General features: G+C 38.1%; 2 protein-coding genes across 4 annotated transcripts in view; both read right to left on the bottom strand.

Annotated features, from left to right (window-relative positions):
- The window catches only part of CAAP1 (caspase activity and apoptosis inhibitor 1), a 71,619-nt gene extending 57,979 nt beyond the window's left edge, over window positions 1-13,640 (bottom strand). The window contains exons 1-4 of one of the 2 annotated variants that reach the window (XM_086414926.1): window positions 12,697-13,640; window positions 9,544-9,744; window positions 8,051-8,135; window positions 7,103-7,178 (exon numbers count right to left, since the gene is read on the bottom strand). In XM_086414926.1, the coding sequence (XP_086271052.1) occupies window positions 7,103-7,178; window positions 8,051-8,135; window positions 9,544-9,744; window positions 12,697-12,735 (401 nt within the window). In that variant the 5' untranslated portion in view covers window positions 12,736-13,640. The remainder of the gene's footprint in view (window positions 1-7,102; window positions 7,179-8,050; window positions 8,136-9,543; window positions 9,745-12,696) is intronic. The other variant, XM_086414925.1, reaches the window with a different exon arrangement.
- A 10,940-nt stretch (window positions 13,641-24,580) lies between these two features.
- The window catches only part of PLAA (phospholipase A2 activating protein), a 40,500-nt gene continuing 39,392 nt past the window's right edge, over window positions 24,581-25,688 (bottom strand). For both annotated transcript variants that reach the window (XR_015169483.1, XM_086414917.1), the window contains one exon: window positions 24,581-25,309. Coding sequence is in view for 1 of the 2 variants with exons in the window: in XM_086414917.1 (XP_086271043.1) it covers window positions 24,744-25,309 (566 nt within the window). In the remaining variant the exon portion in view is untranslated. The remainder of the gene's footprint in view (window positions 25,310-25,688) is intronic.

Below are 25,688 nucleotides of genomic sequence, written 5' to 3'. Positions count from 1 at the left end.
TCTATATGCTAATGTTGTACTTAGAATTTTTGCATCTATATTCACAAGTGAGAAGGCCTATAATCCGCCCACATTTTTTTTGACACTATGTATGAAATTTGCAATATTAAAACTATTGAGAAGTCATAAAGTAAACTGAAGATCTTTTCATCTTTTTCTAGGGCTCGGACTAATTTAAATAGCATAGGTGTAATCTATTTGAAATTAATAACATTATTGAACATTTTATTAGATATAAACACGTTACAAGTATTGAGTCTTGTAAATAATGCTGTGGATTCACCTTGTCTTTTTCAACAGATCTCTATTCACCTTTCTAATTTCTTAGTTGTTAATCTCTTCAGGTTTTCCACTTTAGGGAGAAGTTAATTTGGTTAATGTGTATTTTGATAGAATATCCATTTGCAAGCTTCAAATTTGTTTATACAATGCTGCATGCAGTTTCTATTCTTTCAAACTCATAAAATGCATGACTCTCTTCCTTCCTCACTAATCTCGATTTTAACTGCTCTCCACTTACTTCCTTAATCAGATCTAAGAAGAATTCATCTTATTTTCTTGCCTTTACAAAAATCAAGTTTATAAATTTATTTATCCTTTTATTTTCTATGTCTTTAGTTTTAATGTTTACCTCTGTTATTCTACTTTCTTTTGGTTTGTTATTTTTTAAGTTCCTTTAAGATGTGAACTAAGTTCCTGGACTATTCATTAAGCTTTTATCTATCTACATCTTCTCTTTAAACTCAGCTTTCAGACGTCCCTGCTGGTCTATTGATTTAATAATCCACCTTGCAATGCAGGGGGTGTAGGTTCAATCCCTGATCTGAGAACTAAAATGCCACATGTCGCAGGGCAACTAAGCAGGTGTGCCACAACCAGAGTAGCCCACGCACCTGCAGCTTCTGAGCCCACATGCCCTAGAGCCCGTGTGCCACCAGAGAAGTCTGTGCCCCAATCAGAGAAAGCCCGCGTGACGCAGCAAAGACTCAGCACAGCCAAAACCAAAACAAAAAACAACAAACCCAGAGTAAACAAAAAGAAAACTCAACTTTGTAATATTAACAATCAAACATAACACATGAATTCCACTGGATTCTGGATCAGAATCAACCAGGTAATTAATTAAAAAAATAAATATGCTATAAATTTATTTTAGCAATTGGGCAAATTTTATATGAACAATGTATTAAATGATATTATTTGAAATACTGATTATTTCTGATGACTGGCCTTATTTTTAAGAAGTGCACATTGAATTGTTTAAGCATGAAATGTTATGACATCTGCAACTTAGTTTTTAATAGGTTATGAACTGAACTATTTCCTCACAAAAAATTCGTGTGTGAAACCCTAACTCTAGTAGCTGAGAATGTGACCATTTTAGAAATAGAGCCTTTAAAAAGCTAATTTAAGTTAAAGTAAGTCCAATAACCTTAGATATGCAGATACCACCAACCTTATGGCAGAAAGCAAAGAAAAACTAAAGAGCCTCTTGATGAAAGTGAAAGAGGAGAGTGAAAAAGCTGGCTTAAAACTCAATACTCAAAAAATGAAGATCATGGCATCTGGTCTCATCACTTCATTGCAAATAGATGGGGCAACAATGGAAACAGTGACAGACTTTATTTTCTTGGGCTCCAAAATCACTGCAGATGGTGATTGCAGCCATGAAATTAAAAGATACTTGCTCCTTGGAAGAAATGTTATGACAAACCTAGACTGCATATTAAAAAGCAGAGACATCACTTTGCCAACAAAGGTCCGTCTGGTGAAAGCTAATGGTTTTTCCAGTAGTCACGTATACATATGAGAGCTGAACCATAAAGAAAGCTGAGTACTGAAGAATTGATGCTTTTGAACTATGGTGTTGGAGAAGACTCTTGAGAGTCCCTGGGACTGCAACGAGATAAAACCAGTCAATCCTAAAGGAAATTAGTCCTGAATATTCATTGGAAGGACTGATGCTAAAGCTGAGAGTCCAATACTTTGGCCACCTGATGCAAAGAACTTACTGCTTGGAAAAGACCCTGATGCTGGGAAAGACTGAAAGCAGGAGAAGAAGGGGATGACAGAGGAAGAGATGGTTGGATGACATCACCAACTCAACGGACATGAGGTTGAGCAAGCTCCAGGAGTTGGTGATGGACAGGAAAGCCTGGCCTGTTGCAGTCCATGGGATTGGAAAGAGTTGGACACGACTGAGGGACTGAACTGAATGGACTGAAGGCCATAATGGTGGGCCCTAACCCAGTGTGACTGGTGACCTTATAAGGGGAGAATAGCACACAGGGAGAGACAACAGGGAAACACACAAGGGAAGTCAATCAAGTGAAAAGGCAGCAAGAGGGTGGCCATATGCAAGTCAAGGGGAGAGGCTTCAGAGAAAAGAACCCTGTCAGTTCCCTGATCTTGGACTTTCATCCTCCAGAACGGTGAGAAAATAAGTTTCTGCTGTTTAACCCAGCCAGTCTATGGTACTCTGTTCTGGCAGCTCTAGCAACCTAATACAAATGGTTCCTGGGGAAAAGGGATAAATATAAGGAGAAAGAGAAAGTAAAACTGGAAAGATCTTACTGTTGCTGAATCTAGGTAGAAAGTATATGGATCTTTAGCATATCATTCTTTCAATTTTACATAAGTTTAAAGTTCTCCAAAATATGTTTGAAGTTTTCCAAAATAAAAAGTTCAGGGGAAAAATTTCACCAGGAAATTCACACATGTACACACATATAATACTTATAAGTTTGTATTTGTCTGCTAGAGCTGTCATAACAAAACACCAAGACTGGCTGGCTTAAGCAATAAAAATGTATTTCTCACAGTTCTGCAAGGTGGAAGTTGAAGATCAAGGTGTCTGCAGGGTTGGTTTCCTCTGAGGCCTCTCCTTGACTTGCAGACAGCTTTAACATGGCTCTGCTCTGTGTGTGCCCAGCCCTGGTGTCTCTCAGTGCACTCAAATTTCCTTTTCTTGTAAGGACACAAATCAGACTGGACTGACTTAATAACTTCTTTGGGCTTCCCAGGTGGCTCAGTGGTAAAGAATTTACCTGCCAAGCAGGAGACACAGGTTCAGTCCTTGGGTGGGGAAGATCCCCTGGAGAAGGAAACCCATTCCCATATTCTTGTCTGGAGAATCCCATGGACAGAGGAGCCTGGTGAGCTATATAGTCCATGGGGTTGGAAAAGAATGAGAGATGACTCAGTGACTAAACAACAAACAAATCACCTGTTTAAAGACCTTATTCCAAATGAGATTATGTTCTGAAGTGCTAAGGGTTAGGGACTTCCTTGTATGAATTTTGGAGGGACACAATTCAGCTCATAACCAGATTGTTATCCTTCTCCTTACAGTCTTATGTCTTTAAATAAAGAATGTTAATTCTATCATTTCTTCAATTTTTTTCTAGCTATTTATTTCTCTTTCCAGGATGTCTAGTATGTTCAAGATAGGTCTAAAACTGTCTTCCAGCTGACCATGTATAAGCAGGTAACCAAGTTTACATAAGGATTTACACTTTCTGTGTGTGGTTTCTCTCTACTTTTCTGTATTTATTTATTCAATTTAATTTCTTAGCACAATGATGTAGCCTCCAGTCATGGCTAATCTCTTTATCAATTTGTCTCCTAAATTTAGGAATTCAGAATTGAGTTCCTGAAACTACATCTGTGTTCTAACTCTACTTCTTTGAGAGTTATCGTTAGTTTGCTGAAGTTTCCTTTCCTACTGCCTATTAATCATGTGTTCCACAGAAGCTACCTGTTCAATGTATTCAGCCTTATTTTCCTCTCCCAAATTGCTGAATTCCTTGAAGGTTCTTGCCTACTCATAACTGTTCCCTCAGCATCCAGACCAGTCAGACTACTGTTATCTATTAGAGTAAAAAACCAGCAGGTAATAAAAAACATGAAAAATTTCAGCACCAAGTACCAAACATGTTAACTAACTTAATAGTCTGCTGAAGCCCTGGAATTAAGCTTATATGAGCGTGCCCACCAGGTTCAGTTCAACTCAACAGAAATTAACAGGACTGAACTGACCTCTGAGCACAGAGCAAGTGGCAAGTTGTCAAGTCAGCAATGTGGGCTAAGGCCAACATTCTCCCACGTTATTTCCCTGTCCTACCTTCACTGTTTCACAGTGCAGTGTATTGCCCTATTCATAACTAGTAACGAAACAGTAAAAATTTCTTAAAAATAACAAACAAGTTACATTAGTGTTGCTCAGCCATGTCTGACTCTTTGTGACCACATGCATCATGGCCCGCCAGCCTCCTCTGTTCATGGAATTCTCCAGGCAAGAATACTAAAGCAGATTGCCATTTCCTACTCTAGGGGATCTTCCTGACCCAGGGATTAAACCTGCATCTCCTGCACTGGTAGGTGGATTCTTTACCACTCCACTACCATTTATCCCAATAATCCTATTGGGGCCAAGTATTACCCATATTTTACAAATGTACAAAGTGATTTTAGAGAAGGTTAAGTGTTTTAAAGCCAGGTCCATTTACATGAACACTTATAGTCTCTTAATAACTAACATTCCTTCTACTTCCACATTCATTTGTGTGATCTCAGGCACGTAAATCTTTCTAGGCCTTATCTGTCCATCTGTAAAATGATGATACTAATACCACCTAACTCACAAGGCTAGTATACAAACCCAATGAGTGAATGAAGCAAGTAAAGTGATTAGAACAGGGTCTGGCATACAGTGCTCTTAATATTATTATTTATTTGGCATCCTGTAGCTACAAATTGGAGAAGGAAATGGCAACCCACTCCAGTGTTCTTGCCTGGAGAATCCCAGGGATGGGGGAGCCTGGTGGGCTGCTGTCTATGGGGTCGCACAGAGTCGGACACGACTGAAGTGACTTAGCAGCAGCAGCTTACAAATATGATTTTTTTTAAAGCCTATATACTCAAATAACTCAGAAGAATTTCAATGATCTGACACTTATCAGGTCTACAAGTGGCTACAATGACAATTTTGAGTAGTATTTCTGATTGCTTAACCTACTCACTGCAGCATTTAAAAGCTAACATGACCCGTCTCATGGTAACATTGTCTCATGGTAACAGTGTAAAACTCGGTTCTCCACAACAGTCACTTTGAATCTAATCACCTTTTTTTTTTTTTCATTAGAAAAGTTCAGAAGTCAAATACTGTACTTTGTTGTAATTTTTACAAAAGAAACAAATTTCTAATCTAATTAGATATCCATTAAACAGTTCTAACAGTAGAAAAGTAGCAGTAGTGTTCAGGTGTGAACAAAAAAGGACTTAACCTTGAAAACATTGGATAACTTCAAAAATTGGATAAACACATTTAAACAAAGGCAAAACAAAAGTAATCAAGCAAAAGTTGATGCTCTGTAAAAAGCATCAAGAAAGAAGATGATTAATTTAGATTATTTAAGAAACTAAAATGTAAAACTAAAAGTGACAGGCTTAAACTATCTAAACCAGACTAGTATATATATAAGCAATTTAAAGCTACATATTTTGAAGAAAGGAGAAGGAAATGCCACCCCACTCCAGTACTCTTGCCTAGAAAATCCCATGGACAGAGGAGCCTGGTAGGCTACAGTCCACGGGGTCACAAAGAGTCGGACACGACCGAGCAACTTCACTTTCACTTTCACCCTGGCTGAGATCTTCCCTGTAGCTCAGATGGTAAAGAATCTGCCTGCAATGCAGGAGACCTGGGTTCGATCCCTGAATCAGGAAGATCCTCTGGAGAAGGGACTGGCAATCCACTCCAGTATTCTTGCCTGGAGAATCGCAGGGATAGAGAAGCCTGAGGGGCTACAGTTCGTGGGGTCACAAAGAGTCGAACACGACTAAGCAACTAACCCACCCACCCACATTTTGAAGAAAAGTCAGTAGCAAGACTGTAGAAATGTGTACACTTTATACTTTGTGGGAAAGTGTAAATCATCCTATGACATTCCAAAGCAAGATGAATGTGATGACCAAAAATCTACTGATTATGAGGCAGCCAAGATACAATGATTTCTTCAGTGCTTCAGTATAAGTAGGTTAGCTGATGCTCTTTATAGTTATAATATGAAATTAAATTGTTGTCTTCCAGTGATACTTACCCAATAGCACTGTATTAGAAATAAAAATATACTCAGGTTTCAGGTTAAATATGTGCTACTGATTTATGTTACTATCTCTGGTTATGTTTTTATTTGGGCTACTGCCTATAGCCAAACTGCAAACAGAGATGCAAGTCAGTCTTTGGTGATGACCAAAAACAAAGTATTTTAGTCAAAAATCAGAACACATGATAAAATAAGTGGGTGAAAGTTTAATGAGCCCATGGCAGAGCAGAATAGCCTAGAAAATTAGCATGTCACTTCATTAGTTGGCATTCCAAAACTTCAGCTATATTCCATCATCACAATAATCAAATTAAATGTACCTATATCAAACAAAGAACTGACTCATTGGGAAAGACCCTGATGCTGGGCAAGATTGAAGGCAGGAGAAGAAGGGGACGACAGAGGATGAGATGGTTGGATGGCATCACTGACTTGATGGACATGAGTTTGAGCAAGCTTCGGGAGTTGGTGATGGACAGGGAAACCTGGCGTGCTGCAGTCCATGGGGTCGCAAAGAGTTGACCACCACTGAGTAACTGAACTGACTGAACAGACATCAAATGAACCAGCTGACTATCTGATCCATGAAAAGAAGCTATTATTACCAAACATCAAGAGGTATGTAGAAGAATTCAGTGAGATAAAGTCTTCTATACTACTAACATGTTTGTTACAGTAAGTACTTAATAAACAGTGGGTATCAGTAGTAGTATACATATTCAAATTCCAAATGAGAGATGTGATTCTGCTTCAGTGTGGGCACTGTTATAGTCCTATTACTGAGTAGTAGTTTAATAAAATTATCTTAATCCTGAAAGCAATTAATTCCATCCTCACATCAAAAGGACCAATCACTACAAGTAAAAAAAATCAATCTAACATTGTTGAATCTCTTTATATAACTATAGCATAGAAAAACAATCACATTCTTGAGGTAAGAAATCACCAGAGATAACAAAGGAATTCTGAAATTACAATGAATGCTTTTAACTTACTGATTAACTACATCAGACACCATCTTAGAGCCATCATCTGCTTCTTCTTCCATTTCAGAGTCCATACCATTGTCACCTTGTGAATGACATTAAAAAAAAAAAATTGAAAACACGCTTATAAGACAAAAAGTCAGAGCAACTTATCATTATACAGAAAGTTTCATCTATAAAGGGACAGATTAAGAAACCTGACAGTTGTTCAAAGATGACAGTTTTAATTCTTATATTTAAAATGCCTTTTTAGGTATCTGTCCTATTTATCTATTCTATAAATGCATAAAATGTATAGAAATGAGAATGTGTGTGTGTGTGCATATATATAAACCATTTTACATTTTAAAAAGATGTTATCTCTAGAAATTGAAAGTCTCCATTTTTTTGTTCCTTCTCTTGTAACGCTGATAGTAAAATCCTTGTAGAGTCAAAAAAAAAAAAAAAACAGCTTAAAAATTCAAAATTCTACAGGTACTGTATTGCAAAGAAGAGTCTTACTTTAGGCAGACAGACAAATGTCAGGAATTTGCAAGAAATTATTCTAACTCTGTATTTGGCTCTTATTAGAGCAGAAATGGTATTCAATGGATAGTTTGAAGCAGTGAGAAAGCAAAAAACTCAAAAATATCTTAAGAGAAGTCTTTGCCTTCTTTAATAATTTTTCTTCCTCTATAATTTTTTATAGAATTTTGGATAAACTTTTTTCTTTTTCACACAAATTTAAATGTTCTTACCTACATAACTGATTTGGAAAAACCACACATACATCAAAAAGTCCATTCCTGAGATGCTATTCTACGATATAAACTATAATTTTCTATAAAGAGAAGTAAAAATATTAATTAATGACTAAGAATAAAGCTGAAGTCAAGTAAAAATACCTCATGATTTATGCTAAATATAGTATTAACTACCTATACTAAGTTACCAGAAGGTAGAAATATGCATTCTTACCCTCAAGAATCTTCAAAATTTTTTTTTCAGACAGGAGCTCTAGCTGTTCCTGGCAAAGTCTTTTAATTTCTTCTATTGAACAGTTCTAAAGAAAATGATATTTTAAACAATGCATTTATATAATACAGCACCAAAGTAAACTAGAAAACAGCAAGCATTTAAAAAAAAAGTCTTGCTTAGCAAAGTTGTGCAGTCAAACAAATGAAGTCACATAAATCTTTTTTATGGGATAAAATCTGAAGACCTGCCAGTTAACATGCAAACATTATAATTTATAGTTTTAATTGGAATATATAAAGTCATGTTAACTATGAAAGAACAAACTAAAGAGTGAGCCAGGTGCCCAGATATTGTTAATAGTAGCCTATTTCAGTTCAGTTCAGTCGCTCAGTCGTGTCCGACTCTTTGCGACCCCATAAGCCACAGCATGCCAGGCCTCCCTGTCCATCACCAACTCCCGGAGTTAACCCAAACCCATGTCCATTGAGTCGGTGATGCCATCCAACAATCTCATCCTTTGTCGTCCCCTTCTCCTCCTGCCCTCAATCTTTCCTAGCATCAGGGTCTTTTCAAATGAGTCGGCTCTTCACATCAGGTGGCCAAAGTATTGGAGTTTCAGCTTCAGTATCAGTCCTTCCAATGAATATTCAGGACTGATTTCCTTTAGGATGGACTGGATGGATCTCCTTGCAGTCCAAGGGACTCTCAAGAGTCTTCTCCTATTTATGTTAGGCGAATACCACTAAAGGCTTAAATATTCTAGCCCTGGCTCCATTCATCGTTGATATATATGCTGTTGGGTTTAACTTGCCCAAGTCTTTTTTCCATATCAGTAAAATTACAACACCACATACGTTTCTGAGTAATTTTTAGAAATAAACATCCAAAAACATTTAAGAATTTAATGAAATACAGGCTATTACCAACTATCATTGCATACTGTGGTCTTCCCTGATGACTCAGTTGGTAAAGAGTCTGCCTGCAACATGGAAGACCCAGGGTTCAATCCCTGGATCAGTAAGATCCCCTGGAGAAGGAAATGGCAACCCACTCCAGTATTCTTGCCTGGAGAATTCCATGGAGAGAGGAGCCTGATGGGCTACAGTCCATGGGGTCACAAAGAGTCTGACATGAGAGTGACTAACACTTTCACTTTCTTTCTTTATTACATACTGTTACACAGCAGTATACTCCTTAAAGCAAAAGAATCAGTGTATATCTAATCTAGTTACTTAAATTGCCAATATTTAATAGAATTATTCCCAGAAGGTTAAAAAATTCCTTACCTAAATATAGTAAAGTGTCCCATTTCTTTCTGGCAAATTTTTCAATACACAAAGCCATTATGGTTCTGCAAAATCCCTGTATCTTTTTGAAGTAGCTTAGTTGAAAACATACAATTATAATTTCCATTAAGTAAAATGACTGCTACAAAGAAAGTTTTTGTATATTTCTATATAGTGGAGAACCTGGTAATCTATGTCATGAAGTACCTTTAACACATCAGGAAGCATCTTCTGTAACTTCTTCTCTCCTATGATACAGAAACACTGCCGAAGCATTTCTTTTTTGTCTGATATATAGAAACTAACTGGTTTTAATGCCACAGTCAGGTCTAATCCACCTTCTTCAAGGTCACTGTGCTCTGCCAAAAATAACTCTTTTTCCAGAGGTGGCAAAAGATATTTGGCCTCCTAAAATTAAAAGACATAAAGAACCATTAAACAATAAAAATATGTCTATAACATCATACATCATTTAATAAAATCTTTATTAAACATCTTCAAATTCTTTGGTTGCATAAATCAGTTATTGAAAACCATAGAAAAGACTATTTAATTGCTCAGTATTCTTTGACATTACTCTCCAGGCTGTAATTATCAACAAATTGATAAAAAGTGAAGAATATCTTACGACACACAAATGAAAATATACTCAATATTGAATAGTTTTCTATAATTTCAGACTTCTGAAGAATACAATACTCCTCCAGTAGACCATTCACCCAAAAATTTTATGTATGTGTGGTCATTTTTAATTCTTAAAAAGAAACAGGATAGCAGCAAAATGTTACAAATCACATACATAATAAAGTACCACTGCTTACCAGAGCTACTGTCATTTTTAAAACTGTTAAATATCCAATCATATTCAAAGCAGGCAAGTAATTTAAGACAATTCAATCAACTTTGACTCCTATTTTCCAAATCTATCCAGTCTCTCAAGTCTACTGCCAGAATGCTGAGCCAAGGCAACATCCTTTTTGCCTAGATTACCTCCAGGTGGCATGAGTGGTAAAGAATCTGCCTGCCGAGAGATGCAGGTTCGATCCCTGGATGAAGAAGATTCCCCTGGAGTAGGAAATGGCAAACCACTCCCGTATTCTTGCCTGGAGAAACCTATGCACAGAGGAGCCTGGTGGGCTACAGTCCATGGCCACAAAGAGTCAGACAGGACTGAGTGACTGAGTTCACACACACTGGACTCTACATCTAATCAAAGGTTTCGCCAATCTGTTTTGTATACTGTCACCAAAATGGATTTTATAAAATGCATACATAATCATCCTCCCTATTTGTAAGACTTCCCAATGAAGTACTTCTCATAAAAGTACAGTTTAGTTCTGTATGCAAATGCTTACACAATCCTTATTACTGGTCTTCTCATAATAATAGAGTACTAAAAACATGCAAACTATTTAAGATAAGAATGGTGATATCCAAAAATGAAGTCAAATGATGCTTGCTCCTTGGAAGAAAAGCTATGACAAACCTAGACAGCATATTAAAAAGCAGAGACATCATTTTGTCCACAAAGGTCCATCTAGTCAAAGCTATGGTTTTTCCAGTAGTCACGTATGCATGTGAGAGTTGGACCATAAAGAAAGCTGAGCAATGAAGAATTGATGCTTTTGAGCTACGGTGTTGGAGAAGACTCTGTAGAGTCCCTTGGATTGCAAGGAGATCCAACCAGTCAATCCTGAAGGAAATCAGTCCCAAATATTCATTTGAAGGACTGATGCTGAAGCTGAAACTCCAATACTTTGGCCACTTGAAGTGAAGAACTGACTCACTGGAAAAGACCCTGACGCTGGGAAAAATTGAAGGCAGGAGGAGAAGGGGATGACAGAGGATGAGACAGTTGGATGGCATCACTGACTTGATGGACATGAGTTTGAGCAAGCTCTGGGAGTTGGTGATGGAAAGGGAAGCCTAGCATGCTGCAGTCCATGGGGTCACAAAGAGTCAGACACAACTGAGTGATTGAACTGAACTGATCCACAACTAAATCTAGAAGGAATAGAAAAACTGAATATATTTATAACTATCTAAGAAAGTGGGGGAGAAAAAAAGGTGAGAGGCGTTAAGGAAAAATACACTACCCCTAGAAAAATCCACCAGACCCAAACAGCTGTATGGTCCAACAGTAAAGTACAACCTTGAGAGAAAAATATAAACTACTCTGGAATACATGAAAAAAAAAAAAAAGTTAAGTTTTCCCAACTCAATCCATAGCCCAATACTAAAACAAAACAGGGTAACTACAAAAATAAAAACCATAATCTGATTTAACTTAACATAAACACAAACGTATTTAATAAAAATACTGAATTATATAGTCAAGTACAACAACCAAATCAAATCAAATAGGATTTATCTCAAAAAGCAAGGACAATTTATCAATAAAATTACATCAGATTAAAGAAAGAAAACTGTATGACCCCTCAACAGAATGCCCCAAAGGTATATGATAAAACTCCACAAAATCTCAGAAAAACCAGAAATTAAAAATTTCCTTAACTTGATCAGATATCTTTCAGAACCTATGACAAATAGATTTACTGGTATAAAATTAAAACTGTTTCTACTACAAAAAGGAATGGGAAAAGAATGCCTGCTATGAATGCCTGCGTTCAACACTACACTAAAAGATTGAAAAAAAAAAAGAAAAAAGCCTTAGATAATGAAAAATAACAAAAAATAAGAAATATCAAGGCTGACGAGTTAATGAAGGGGCTGAGTATCAAACAATTAATGAGGAAGCATAAAGAAAGCCTTCCATTTCCCATCATTTGTGTTGTATATATTTAAAGCATACAGTCCTGCAACTGATTTTTATGTGTTTTTATTTTTTTCCTGCATCTGTTTTATAACGTGAGCAAACTTTTTTTTTTTTAACGGCAGTATTTTGTCAGTTTGAAGGTGCATAAAGAGGGGTTTTATTTCTTTGTTTTTTTTTTTTTAACTTATTTTAATTGGAAGCTAATTACTTCACAACATTGTGGTGGTTTTTGCCATACATTCACATGAATCAGCCATGGGTGTACATGTGTTCCCCATCCTGATCCTCCCTCCCACCTCCCTCCCCATCCCATCCCTCAGGGTCATCCCAGTGCACCAGCCCTGAACACCCTGCATCATGCATGGAACCTGGACTGGCGATCTATTTCATATACGGTAATACACACGTTTCAATGCTATTCTCTCAAATCATCCCACCCTCGCCTTCTCCCACAGAGTCCAACAGTCTGTTCTTTACATCTGTGTCTCTTTTGCTGTCTCGCATATAGGGTCATCGTTACCATCTTTCTAAATTCCATAAATACGTGTTAATATACTGTATTGGTGTTTCTCTTTCTGACTTACTTCGCTCTGTATAATAGGCTCCAGTTTCATCCACTTCATTAGAACTGATTCAAATGCATTCCTTTTAATAGCTGAGTAATATTCCGTTGTATACCACAGTAAAGAGGGCTTTTATAATCAGATATTGGATTCCAATGTAGGTGTTATTAACAAACTGGTAACTACCGGTAAACTTCCTTAATCTCTTTGATCCTCAATTTTCTCATCTTGTATAAAGTAGATGAAGAGAAGTAAAGCGGGGCTTGCAAGGGCACTGAAGGCTGGTTCCTGACCCATACTTTTCAGGGAGACTAAGGTGTGGAAGGAGCTAAAGGCAATCATCAGACGATCAGCAAACCCAGAAATTTTAAGTTCAAGTCGTGGGAGTGTGGGGGTCAAGGGAACTTAGGAACGTGAACTTCAGACACTGGATACCTAGGACCGCAGCCCTAACAGGAGCGACAGCAGGCTCCGCATCCCGCAGTCACATTCTGCTCTTCGCCCGCTTTCTGAAACCGCGGCCGCTTCGAGAAGCGACGAGAAAGACGCGCACGCACCTGCTGCAGGGAGCCGGAGACGCTAGAAGATGAGTCAGTGCTTCTCCGCTTCCGACGCTCACCGCGCTCCACGCTGCTGCCACCCCAGCAACTGCCGCCGCTCCCACCGCCGGTGACACTTCCACTCACGCTAGTGTTCCCGCAGCAGGTGACGCTCCCGCAACCGCTTGCGCTCCCGCAGCCACTGGTGCTTCCACTGCCACTGCCGCCTACGGTGGGGACCAAGTCCGGCGCCGCGAGGGCCGCCGCCGCCTCCTGACCGCTTCGTTTGCGCCGCTTCTCCCTGGAAGACTTCTTCCCCGTCATGATCCCACTCCAGCAACCATCCGGTGAAAGACGCCGTCTTCTGATAGACCAAAAGCCTCCCGCAGCGGCGAGCTGCAGGAGCCGGCGTCGCAGCTTGACGTCACTTCCGGTCGCGCCGCAAACGTCAAAAGTCGTTTCTGGAGGCAGGGTGGGGGCCAATCAAGCTCCCTCCGCCTACTGCAGAGGTTGGCTGTAGAGTTTGTGGGCGGGTGAGTAGTGTGGGAGGATTTTTGTTGTATGTTTCCATATACAAAGAACCATAGATGGAGCGTTACAATAGCTTTTTGCCTTGTTGATACTGTTTTTCAATCTTTGTCCGTATACAGTACACAGTAAGCTGAAGGTATATTGTTTGATCTTCCGATTTCATTTGTCTTTCAATTTTTGTTTGACTCAACAACAGTGAAGCAAATTTAGGAGAAACTCATTATCATCATCACATGGACAATTTTTTTTAATGTGTTTTAGAAGTTGTACAAGAGCAGTTTCTTGCTGCTTTATTTTTACCCTAACACTACTTTCTAGGCATGATTCCTTTTCACTTCTGAAGGCACTTGGCGCTTTTATTTATCCTTTCTCTATTTAATAGTCAAATACTGGCGTCTTGGTTATTGACCGTCTGGCACATGTCAGAAAAATACCACCGTAAATAACTTAAGAAAAAAATTACATCATTTTGTACCCCCCCAAAAAAATTGTTCAAAAGTTATCGGCACGTTATTTTTCTTGTTTTATGTAATCGAGTTTGAAAAAGAAGGGCTGAGGCAATTTAAATGTCACCTGAAATCTTTTTAAAAGTAAGTTCTAACATATAAGATTGGTTTTAACTTGGATTCTCAGCTTACAATGTTGAATACTGTTCCACTGATTAGAACGCTGTTTCCTCATCATTGATAGTCTGATGTTGTTTAACCATTTATCTACGAAAATAAGTATATCGACCTTTTAAATGTAAATTAGTTCTTTCTGTTGAGCAAAGGGGAGCAGGAATAAAATACTGTTGGCGTATCAGTGCTTCTACCTTTTCTCCCTCCCTTCTTTCCTCATGAACTGCTGTTTCATACTAGTTCTTGGCTTTTTGAAAGGGAGGGAAGCGAGAAGAGTTTAGGAGTGAAGGTGACCAGTAAGAGAATCCCAGGCCATTTTTAAAAGGAATTTGAGGCAAGAAGTGTAAAAGAAAAAGAGAAGTGTGTGAGGGCAGCAGTGAAGAGCGAATCTGGGTAGTGCCTCTGGAGATTGTATATTTCTTGCATAGAGTGCATGAGGGACAAGAAAGGGACAAGTGAGTTTTTGAAAATAGATTATGGATCATAGTTTTATGACTGTTAACTTTGAAGGCTGCCCAGTAGGATTTTGGATCTAAACACAAACCTGGTTTTAAAATCAGAGATCAAGGGCTTCCGTGGTGGCACAATGGATAAAAATCTGCCTGACACTGCAGGGGAAACAGATTTGATCCCTGTTCCAGATACATGCCACGGAGCAACTAAGATACAACTACTGAAGCCTGAGCATCCTAGAGCCTGCTCGCCACAGGTAGTGAGCCTGCATGCTCTGGAGCCTGTGCTCCGCAACTAGAGAAGTCACCACAGTGAGAATACTGTGCCTAAGTAAAGAGTACCCCTTTCTCATGGCAACTAGAGAAAGTCCAAGCAAAGCAATGAAAACCCAGCATAACCAAAAATAAATAAATAAAATATTACTCCATGAGCTATCACCTCACATCAGCCAGAATGACCATCATCAGAAAATCCACAAACAATAAATGGTGGAGAGGATGTGAAGAGAAGGGACCCCTCCTACACTAATGGTGGGAATGTAAACTGTTACAGCTTCTATGGAGAACAGGATGGAGGTTACTTACAACACTAAAAATAGAGCTACCATATAACCCTACAATCCCACTCCTGGGCATGATCCGAAAGAATACATGCACCCCAGTGTTCACTGCAGCACTGTTTAGAATAACCAAGACATGGAAGCAACCTAAATATCCATCAACAGAGGAATGGATAAAGAAGATGTGGTACACATATACAATGGAATATTACTCAACCATTAAAAAGAATGAAATAATGCCATTTGCAACAAAATGGACCTAGAAATTGTCCTACTGAGTGAAGTAACTCAGAGAAGGAGAAATATCATAGGGCATCCCTTATATGTGGAATCTAAAAAGAAATGATACAAATGAACTTACTTACAAAACAGAAACAAACTCACAGAGAACAAACTTATGGTTGCCAGAAGGAAGGATGGGGGGAAAGGATAGTTAGGGAGTTTGGATGGACATTGCACACTGCTGTATTTAAAACGGATAACTGACAAAGACCTATAACCCATAAAACTCTGCTCAGTGTTGTGTGACATCCTGGGAGTTGGGGGAAAATGGTTATATATATGGGCTTCTCCGGAGGCTCACCAGTTAAAGAATCTGCCTGCAATGCAGGAAATATAGGAGATGTGGGTTTGATCCCTGGGTCAGGAAGATCCCCTGGAGGAGGGCATGGCAATCCATTCCAGTGTTCTTACCTGGAGAATCCCATGAACTGAGGAGCCTGCCAGGCTACAGTCTATGAAGTCACAAAGAGTCAGACACAACTGAAGCGACTGAGCACACATGCCCACATGGATACATGTGTATGTATGGCTGAGTCCCTTTGCTGTTCACCTGAAACTCTCACAACATTGTTAATCGGCTATGGTGGTGGCCTTGCTATCACCTGTTCTTGGGTGTTCTCCCCTCCTTTTTGACCCCCAGGGAGATTTTCTGTGCATGTGTGGAGTCTCCCTGCCCCAAAGGTGGGAATGTATGATCTCTTGATCTTTTACTCAAACAGGATTTAGCCCTTCTCTGTTCCTGCCTTGACTGTTATCTCAAAATGTCTTCAAGAGGCAAAATCTGGCTATTTACCCTGTTTCTGTTGTTGTTTCTACTTCAAAGTGCAAGCAGGAGGCTCATTGTAAATATCTAACCTCACCTGCCCCCTTCCTCAGGAAATGTAAACAAGAAGCTAGTTGTGAATATCTAGCCTGGAGCCCATCTATCTCCTGCCTCACGATGGAATTGCCTATGTTGTAGGTCAAAACTGATTGTATGTTGGCATTTTCATATGGTTCAACCCAATATTAAAGAAGTTAAGAGGCCCAGCACTAAATATTGTTGTGAACCTAAAGCTCTGTGAGCAAACTCAGGACTGTTTTTCTGCCCGAAGACAAATACATGGTAGGGTGGACAGAGTGGGATTTATATGCCTTTTTGTAACTACTCTTCAGCAACTCAGTAAGCATGAATCACAGTGGTTGTCTAGGGATAGGATGTGTTAGTGCCGGGGGCAATCAGTACTTCTCTGGAATTTTATAGATTCACTAGGTGAGAAATTTTCTCTATCTTATGTGTGCTTGGTTGCTCAGTCATGTCTGACTCCCTGTGGCCCCATGGACTGTAGCCCACCGAGCTCCTTTGTCCATGAAATTTTCCACGCAAGAATACTGGAGAGCAGGTTTGCATTTCCTCCTCCAGGGAATCATCCTGATCCAGGGATCAAACCCGCTTCTCTTGCATCTCCTGAATTGGCAGGCGGGTTCTTTACCACTAGCACCACCTGGGAAGCCTGTCTTTCATCTGCCAGGTAGCTCAAACATTAAAGAATCCGTGTTTCCATTCTAAATCCTGCTAAGATTAGCGGCTTCTTCCTTTGTAATCTACTGTTTTCCCTACGAGCAACCAAAACTCACTACTGCAGGCTCTTGCTCAGTATCTTCTTCAAAATATTGTTAGTTCTCATAAACAAAAGCCAAGTATTACATATCTTTGTAGTCTCAACATGTAATACAGTATCTGACACATGCTAGAGACTCCATGCTTGTTAAACTCTGTATTGAGAAGTGGTGGATCCACACAGAGCTTCTTTCTGTATCACCACTGTAGTAAATTGCATTCATGGCGCCAGGTCTTCACCTCTCTCTGTAGTTATGCCTTTTTCCATGTAATTTGATAGTGTCCTTCTTCCACAACTAGAGACATAATTCCTGCAGAGTGGAATCAGCTATATGACTTACTTAAGCTAAGGGGATGTTAAGCAGATGGGCACCAGAATCTCAACAAAAGCTTGGGCCATTAGGATGGTCCATGCATGTACTTCCACCATCACCTGAAAGTTATATACTCAGACTAGCCCATTGGTCCCAGGAGAAAGATGAGACAAACAGAGCTCAGCTGTTCCAGCTAAGTTGTCAAGTCCAGACTAGGGCAGAGTCATGAATGAGCCTACCCAGGATCAGACAAACCCCAAACTCCTGGCTAAATTAATGCTGATAATTTTTGTAATTGTTTTCTGTGCAGTATTACTGTGGGTATAGTTAACCTGTATGCATACTTTCTTCTTGTTCAGTCACTCAGTTGTGTCCGACTCTTTACAACCTCATGGACTGCAGCATGCCAGGCTTCCCTGTCCTTCACTATCTCCTGGAGTTTGCTCAGACTCAAGTCCATTGAGTCAGTGATGGCATCCAACCATCTCACCTTCTTTCTAGACATCCCCTTTCCTTGTGTGAGGTTGACAAAAAAGTTAGTTTGTGTTTTTCCATAAGATGTTGCAGAAAAAGCCGAACGAAATGTTGGGTCAATCACAATATTTTTCTGATAGTTATTAGAAGAGACTTCAAAGCTGATTTGATAGCAAATGAGTCACTATTCAGTGCCACAGCTGTAGAATGGATAGTTGTGGGGGTTAAAAAAATTTTTTTTGGCCATGCTGTGTGGAATGCAGAATCTTAGCTCTCCAACCACTAAACCCATGTCCCCTGCAGGGGAAGCACAGAGTCTCAACCACTGCACTGCCACTTATTTTTATATTCTAACAGATATACCTCTGTATTTCATAGTGAGGTTCTGTAGTATTATAAAGAAGTGTAAGGATACTTGTGTTTAGAGTTCCAACTAACTGCTTTTATGAAAATATCATCAGGACAACACCCCCCACCCCCCCCCCCACCACCTATGTGGGCACATTCTCTCCCTATAGCAATAAAACCTAATATTTTTCTTTACCTTTTGAATATTCTTTGTATATAGCAGTCACTTTCATTGTTAGGAAGATAGTAGGCTTGCTTGGTTATCTTTGAAAGGAATGCTGGGTAAACACATTATATATAGCAGATATTTTACTAGGCTTTTACACAAATACCTTATTATTCTATTCTATGAAATCTCAATGTAGAGATGTGTAAACTGGGACTTAGTTTAAGCAACTTGCCCTAACTTATTAGTAAGTGGTGGAAAAGTCATTGAACTATATGGATTTTTAACTGCAAATCCAGCACTCTTGCTATATTACACTGCATCTTGGTTGCTTTTACTACTGAAAATTTAAATGATGTAGATGTGAGCAAATATTTCTTGAATTTATTAGTCCCTTTGAAGACACAAGAATGAAAGAAATGTGGCTTGAGGGCTTCAGGCCACCTTTTTCAGTATCAACCTGTATCTATGTATCAGTGTTACATACCACATAACATATCAATGTTACATGTTACCAACCATCACAGTAGCTGTTATGATCAGGCAAAGTGGCTACTCCAAATTGAGATTTTTCTCCATATTGATATCCAGTTTTGTCAATTTATTAAATGTTTTGTTACTACTGACTTGTCAAATAAAGGTTTACTTGATCTTTTTCAATATCTTCACCTGTAAAAGTAAGATTACTAGCAGTACTTTCCCCATGGGAATAAAGATAATCTTAGGAACTAGCATAAGGTAATTGCTTGATGAATGCTGTTCAGTTTACTTAAATTTGTCTGTTCTCTGCAACACTGCTCAACTGGTTGGTTTTAAATTCAGTTGCAAACCAATGAGTAAACATTGCTATATCACATGCCTTAAATGTAGAATGATATATTATCTCTATCAGAGCATATCTAATGAAAATATCATTGCCATCTGATTATTACTGATTATAATGTGTCCAGGAAACCCAAGGGCAAGTTTTAAGTCCCAGGACTTCATCTTAGGCCTAGGACCAATATCAGCCTGCCAACTTTACAGAAGGATGCTGTAAACTTTCTCCTCTAAAACTTCCATTACCTGCTTTATTCTGAAGGCTAGTTTCCTCGGTGACATGCACCAGAGTGGTTTACTTATTGCCCTCAAAGTCAAGATCATGCCTTTCTTAGTATCCCTGGAAAGCAAGCATCCTAAACTTAAACATTAAACAAATAAAATCTGATAACCATTTTGTTTTTCCAAAGGGAAAAATAAAATATTTAAGAACAGGAAAACTTAAAAAAAAAAGAATATTCCCCCATTTTTGTTGAGATGGTAACTAGAATGGTAATGGTACCATTTTTATTCTCTGAACCTGCCTTAGTTAAGGGAAGCAAACATCATTAAGGAAACAGTCATGATGCTATCAAGTAAAAAAAAAAAAACAAAACACACACACACACACACACAAACAAAAAGCAGGTACTCATTACCTCTCAATATTCTTGCCACAATAGTGTAATTTCAGTCTAACCAAGCCTTTGGATTTAGCTTTCCATCTACAGGAAACAGGTGTAGCAAGCAAATTCGAAGAGGGCCACCCAGAGATTGCTTTCCCTGGTATTCATAGCTTTGTGTAATCCACTCTTCTTTGAGTAACTTACTTCCAACTAATAGAGTATCTTGTTGTTGAGGGGATGTCATGTCTGTCTCTTAAATTATAAAGATTCTCGTTGGTCCTGCTAGCAATCTCTCAACAACCAGTTGAGCAGCATTGCAAAGAACAAACATGAACTGGCCATGTCAGGGAGGTCCACAACGCAAAAAGTTGATGGCAGCCTCTGGCCAACAGCCAGCTAGGTATTGAAGTCCTTAATTAACTGAACACTGTGCAAGTGAGCTTAAAACATACATCTTTCCTCAGTCCAGCCTTCAGATGAAACCCCAGCCGTGGTGGGCTCCTTGACTGAAGTCTCATGTGAAATAAAGCAGCAGAGGAACTAGCTAAGTTGTGGCAGGATTCTTCACTCACAGAAAATTTGAGATAACAAATGTGTGTTATTTTAAGCCACTCAGTACTGGAGTAATTTGTTAATAAGGAATAGAGGGTTATAAGATTTTTTTTTTAAACAAATTGGGACTTCCCTGGTGGTCCAGTGGCTAAGCTTCTGAGTTCCCAGTGCAGGGGGCCCGGGTAGGATCTCACAAGCCACAACTAAGACTCAGTGCAGTCAAATAAATATATCCTTTTTAAATAACATTTTTTACTAATATAAAACAGGTGTACGTCACATTCTGGATTGGCCAACACACTTTAAAGTTAATTATATAAAAAAGAAGAGGAAGAAAAAAAAAAAAGGAGGGCTTCCCGGGTGGTCCAGTGGTTAACAATTTGCCTTGCAAAACAAGGGACACTGGCTAGATCCCCGGTCCTGGAAGATCCCACATGCTGTGAGGCAACTAAGCCCATGAGCCGCAATTAATGAGCCCGTGAGCTGCGACTACTGAAGCCCACACATCTAGGAGCCTGTGCTCTGCAAGAAGGCCTCACACTGCAACTGGAAAGTAGGCCCGGCTCGCCTGTGTCAGCAACAAAGACCCACCACAGACAATAAATAAATCTTTAAAAAAAATAAAGAGATATGCTGTTGTAGACTGAGACCAAAGAGCTATATAACCAAATAACTAAATACAATACATAAACCTTGATTATTTATTAATAGATTAGAGCCTTTAGAACAAAAATTTAAAAAACATCCTTAGGACAATGAGGAAATTTGAATATGCACCAGATATTAGATATTATGAGATTATTAATTTTAAACATGTAGTATTAATAAGAATATTCTTTGCAATGTTTTTATTCTTAGAAGAAGCCTAATGAAGTATTCAGTTGATAAGTGTTCTTTGTAACTTATTTTTTAAAATAATTTCAAAAGAAAGTATTATCAAGAGAAAAAGCAAATATGGAAAACGTTAACTGCAGAAATCAGTCGGCAAGTCCGAGTGTTCACTGTACTTCAACTTTTCATTAAAAAATTGAAACACGTGGAAAAAATGTGAAAGTGTTCAAAACTGTATCTATAATGACAACTACACTATGTGTTATAGACTGAATGCACCCCCTCAAGATATGTGAAACAATCCCCTATGTGATGGTGTTTGGAGGTGGCACTTTTGGGAGGTCATTTGATCTGGAAAGTGGAGGATGCATGAATTAGGAGTCTCAGAGAGCTCCCTCCTCCTTCAGCCATGCAAGGACACAGGAAGAAGACAACATCCAAGAGCCAGGAAGATGTCTTGCCAAACTCCAAGTATGTCAGCACCTTTATCTTGGACCACTGAGTCTCCAGAACTGTGACAAGTCACCACATCTATGGTATTTTTGTTGTAGCCGTCCAGACAGATACTGTGTACAGTTTTCTATAGAAGAATGCATTAGAAATTAGAATTATAAATTATTTTAAAAATGACTGAACGTATTTCCTACTCTCAGGTGCAGGTGGATGATTTCTATCTTAAAACCTCTAAGAAGAATGATTATGTCACAATCCTCTATACAGTTTATCATTTTTTCACAAGATAACCATAATACAGTGATAACTGTTAAGGAAGCTACAACCCAGTCTTTTCTTCAGAATTATCTTTGTGAAGAATGTTTTTAGCTATGCCTCTTCAATCATTTAAGATTACAAGATACATAAAAAATTTTTTTGTATTGTTTATAAATTCAGCTAGTCCTGAAGTCATAATAACATACCTATTTATTTTTTTGGCTGCACCATGCGGCATGTGGAATCTTAGTTCCCCTAGATCAAACCCAGTCCCCCTGCAGTGGAAGCATGGAGTCCTAACCACTGGACCAAATGTTAGGGAATTTCCTAACATGTTCTTTTAAAAAAGGTAATGTGAGAATATCCTGCATGCTACAACTAAGATCTAGTGCAGCTAAATAAATAAATGAAATTAAAAAAAATCTAATGCTAGAGGCACTGTAATAGTTATAAACTAGAGGCAAAGATAACTTAGATCTTTTGCAGGCAACTACTTCTAATGCAATATGAAGGACATTAACCACAAGACTTTTATCACTGGAAGTGATTTGACAGCATTTATCAAAGTTTAAAAAATGTGCACTGTCTTGACCCACCCACCACTGTATCCAAGTATACAATGTATCCTAAGGAATTTGCAGGAACTTTGTATTGTCATAGCATTGCTTAATAGTTGGAAATTGGAAACAATGTTAGATAATAGGAAATGGGCACATGGATATAAAATAATATTTATTAAGATGGAAATATGTGTACTAAATGTCAAGTTAAAAAATCAGGTTATTGAACAATGTGTATCATACAATCCTTTTTAAAAAAATAAAACATGTTTACATACCAACTGATATGGCACAAGATGTTAAATAAGAATGGTTTTTCTCCAGGTAGTGGAATTATAGGCAATTATTATTTGATGTGTGAATGTGTATTTTTCTGTTTAGAAAAAAAATAAGGGAATCATGGGAAAAAGTAATTTAGTAATCTATTCTTAACCAAAACTCTACATCCTACAATTATACAAAGGTGCCTAGTATTTCAAAATATTGCAGATAAACTGTACTTAAAATTGCATGTTAAACAAGATATGTTAAAAACAAAGCACTGTATTGTAAACGAACCAGGCTGACCCAGGTTATACTCTTAATGTATACTCTTAATGTCATTTAACCTGGACTTAACCCCTTAAATCCCAATTAAGCAAAAAGCAAAGCATGGGTTACTAACGGAACCAGCAAACAATATTTAAACTCTGGGTACACACCAGAAAATGGCAATTTAATACTTAGCAAAATATATGTCCCTTCAATTTACATTTTACCCATTCTGATATTCCAGAAGTTTTTCCTTGAATTAATCTAGATAATCAAAATGGTTTCCTTCCTTATTTGAGGACAAATTGTTCTTCTTAGACTACAATGTGGCATTAAGCCAGGAAATTCATGGTTCTATATACCATAAATGTTGACAATAAAGCTCATTATTTTAGATTAGGAATAGTCAAACTTCTCCCAAGAAATTGAAGTCCTCTTAAACAATAAATTAGTAATTAACGGATTGGTTCCTGCTTGCTGTTAGTTGCAAGGATGTTCACAGACAAACTTGTGATATGCTCCTCTCCCCCACTCATTCTCTAGGAAGTATAGAACGGTATGTACTTTTCCCTTTTTCCAATCATGATTCATCCTACCATCTTTACTTCTGAAAACAGAGATAACATCATCCTACACTTAAGGAGATTTGGGGATTAAATATCGAAGTACTGGTCCCAACACAGTACTGGGACCATGTTTAGGGGCTCAAAAATACTAATTTCCAATGACAGTCTCTGGACTTGCAAATAACAGTTTGATGTACTCTTGCTTGCACAACTGTCTGATAATATTCAACACATTCCAAACTCCCTCTGATATATAGAAATAACCAAAAATAAACAATCAGATTATTTTTGAAACTGGAATAATGAAGTTATCCCAAATAGTGAAGGGGAAAAGAAACTGGATCATGAACTTGTAGTCAATTTGGGGCTTCATATGACTGAATTGATACCTAACAAATTTGCTTTCAAATACCTAACAAATTAGTAACTTGCTCTCAATCATCTAAAAATAAGCCATTAAACAAACTTTCTATTTACAAAGGACTTAAATGAAGAAATTATTTTACATCTCAATATATGGAATAATTTGTAACAAACTTAATTTTAATTCTAAAGCATTTGTCCTAAAACAAGACTTTGAAATCATTCAGTGCTGTTGAATCAAGCAATGAAAATGAGTAGAGTGGAAATTAAATAAAAGACAACCACCAACAAATAACAATCTGGTGTATACAAGTATAATAGCAAAAGCAGATTACATAAATAAAAGCCCTTTTCTTCTAGGTGGCTAATGTAAGGGAATTCTGCCACTGTAGTTGTGTTGTTGGTGGTCATAGCTCATTCTTAATTTATCTCTAAAGCTCTTAAAAACCTGCCCGCATTACACAGGAAAATTTCACAGTTCATCAGTGCAAAAATTTTATTTCCCCTCTCCCCACTACCCCACTTTACAGGATCTGAAATTTTACTTAATCCACAGCATTTGTTTCATCATCTGTTATCAGTCATGTGAAATGTGAAAGAAAAAAACACTCATCAATTTAAAATCTCAGTCCCCTAACCCACTGTTACAGTAAATTTAGGATAAGTCTACAGCATTCACTTACTTTAGCTGGCTCTGATACTGAGGCATACTTTTTTATTTGAGAATCAACACCTAAAGACTTGGCTAATTGTACAGCATTGGAATCATCACTGATAAGTGTCCCAAGAGCCACAAGAAGTCTAAAAGTGGCTTCGAGGTCTTGTACAACTTCTAAGACTGTGCTAATTACTGACAAGCACTGAGCTTTCCCTTCAATGTTATGGTCTTTATGAAAACACACAGAATAGTTCAGGGTCAACGTAGCCAGAGCAATGTGAATGTTCTTATTGCTCCCTGATTTCAGTTCTATTGCATGGGACAACAGTGATTCCCTCTGGGACATCATAAGCTTTTGTCCTGCCTGGCCAACAAAACAATTGCAAAAAGTCCTCAGAGCAAGCAGCTGGTTTGCTGGCTTTCCTCTGGGGTTCAGAAGACTGACGAGATGGCTGCTGAACCGAGTCCCTTCTTTTTCGTTGCAGAAGTTCTCATTCACACTGGGATGTTTAATTGACAGCCGAAGAATGTCAAGGGCAGGAAAGACAATATCTGTGAAAAAGAAAAATTTATTTTTAAAAAATTAAACATGTTAAAAATCATTTGCCTGCTTTACAAATGTGTAATTTCTAAATTTTGTGTTAACTGATTTTTCATATTTATAGAGGCTGGAATTATTGCTGTAAGATCACATCTGTTTTAAAATATAGTAACTCTCCTGGGTTATTAAGATAGCTTAACATACAATGAATATTCAATAAATGCTTGTGGAAAAAAATAGGATTGGGAACTCGCTTTTAAAAAAATCCTAAAACAAGACCAAAGAATTGAGGAGGGAAAGTTCTTTTTAAAAGAATTCTAGTTGACAAATGCTAATAGGATGTTTATATATGTTGGTGGAGAGATATACAGTTAAGGGACTGGATAGACA

The sequence above is a fragment of the Bos grunniens genome, chromosome 8, assembly GCF_055505025.1.
Source record: "Bos grunniens cultivar Pamir isolate PY7600 chromosome 8, Bosgru_T2T1.0, whole genome shotgun sequence".
NCBI lineage: Eukaryota > Metazoa > Chordata > Mammalia > Artiodactyla > Bovidae > Bos > Bos grunniens.
This window is presented reverse-complemented; position numbering and strand designations above follow the sequence as displayed.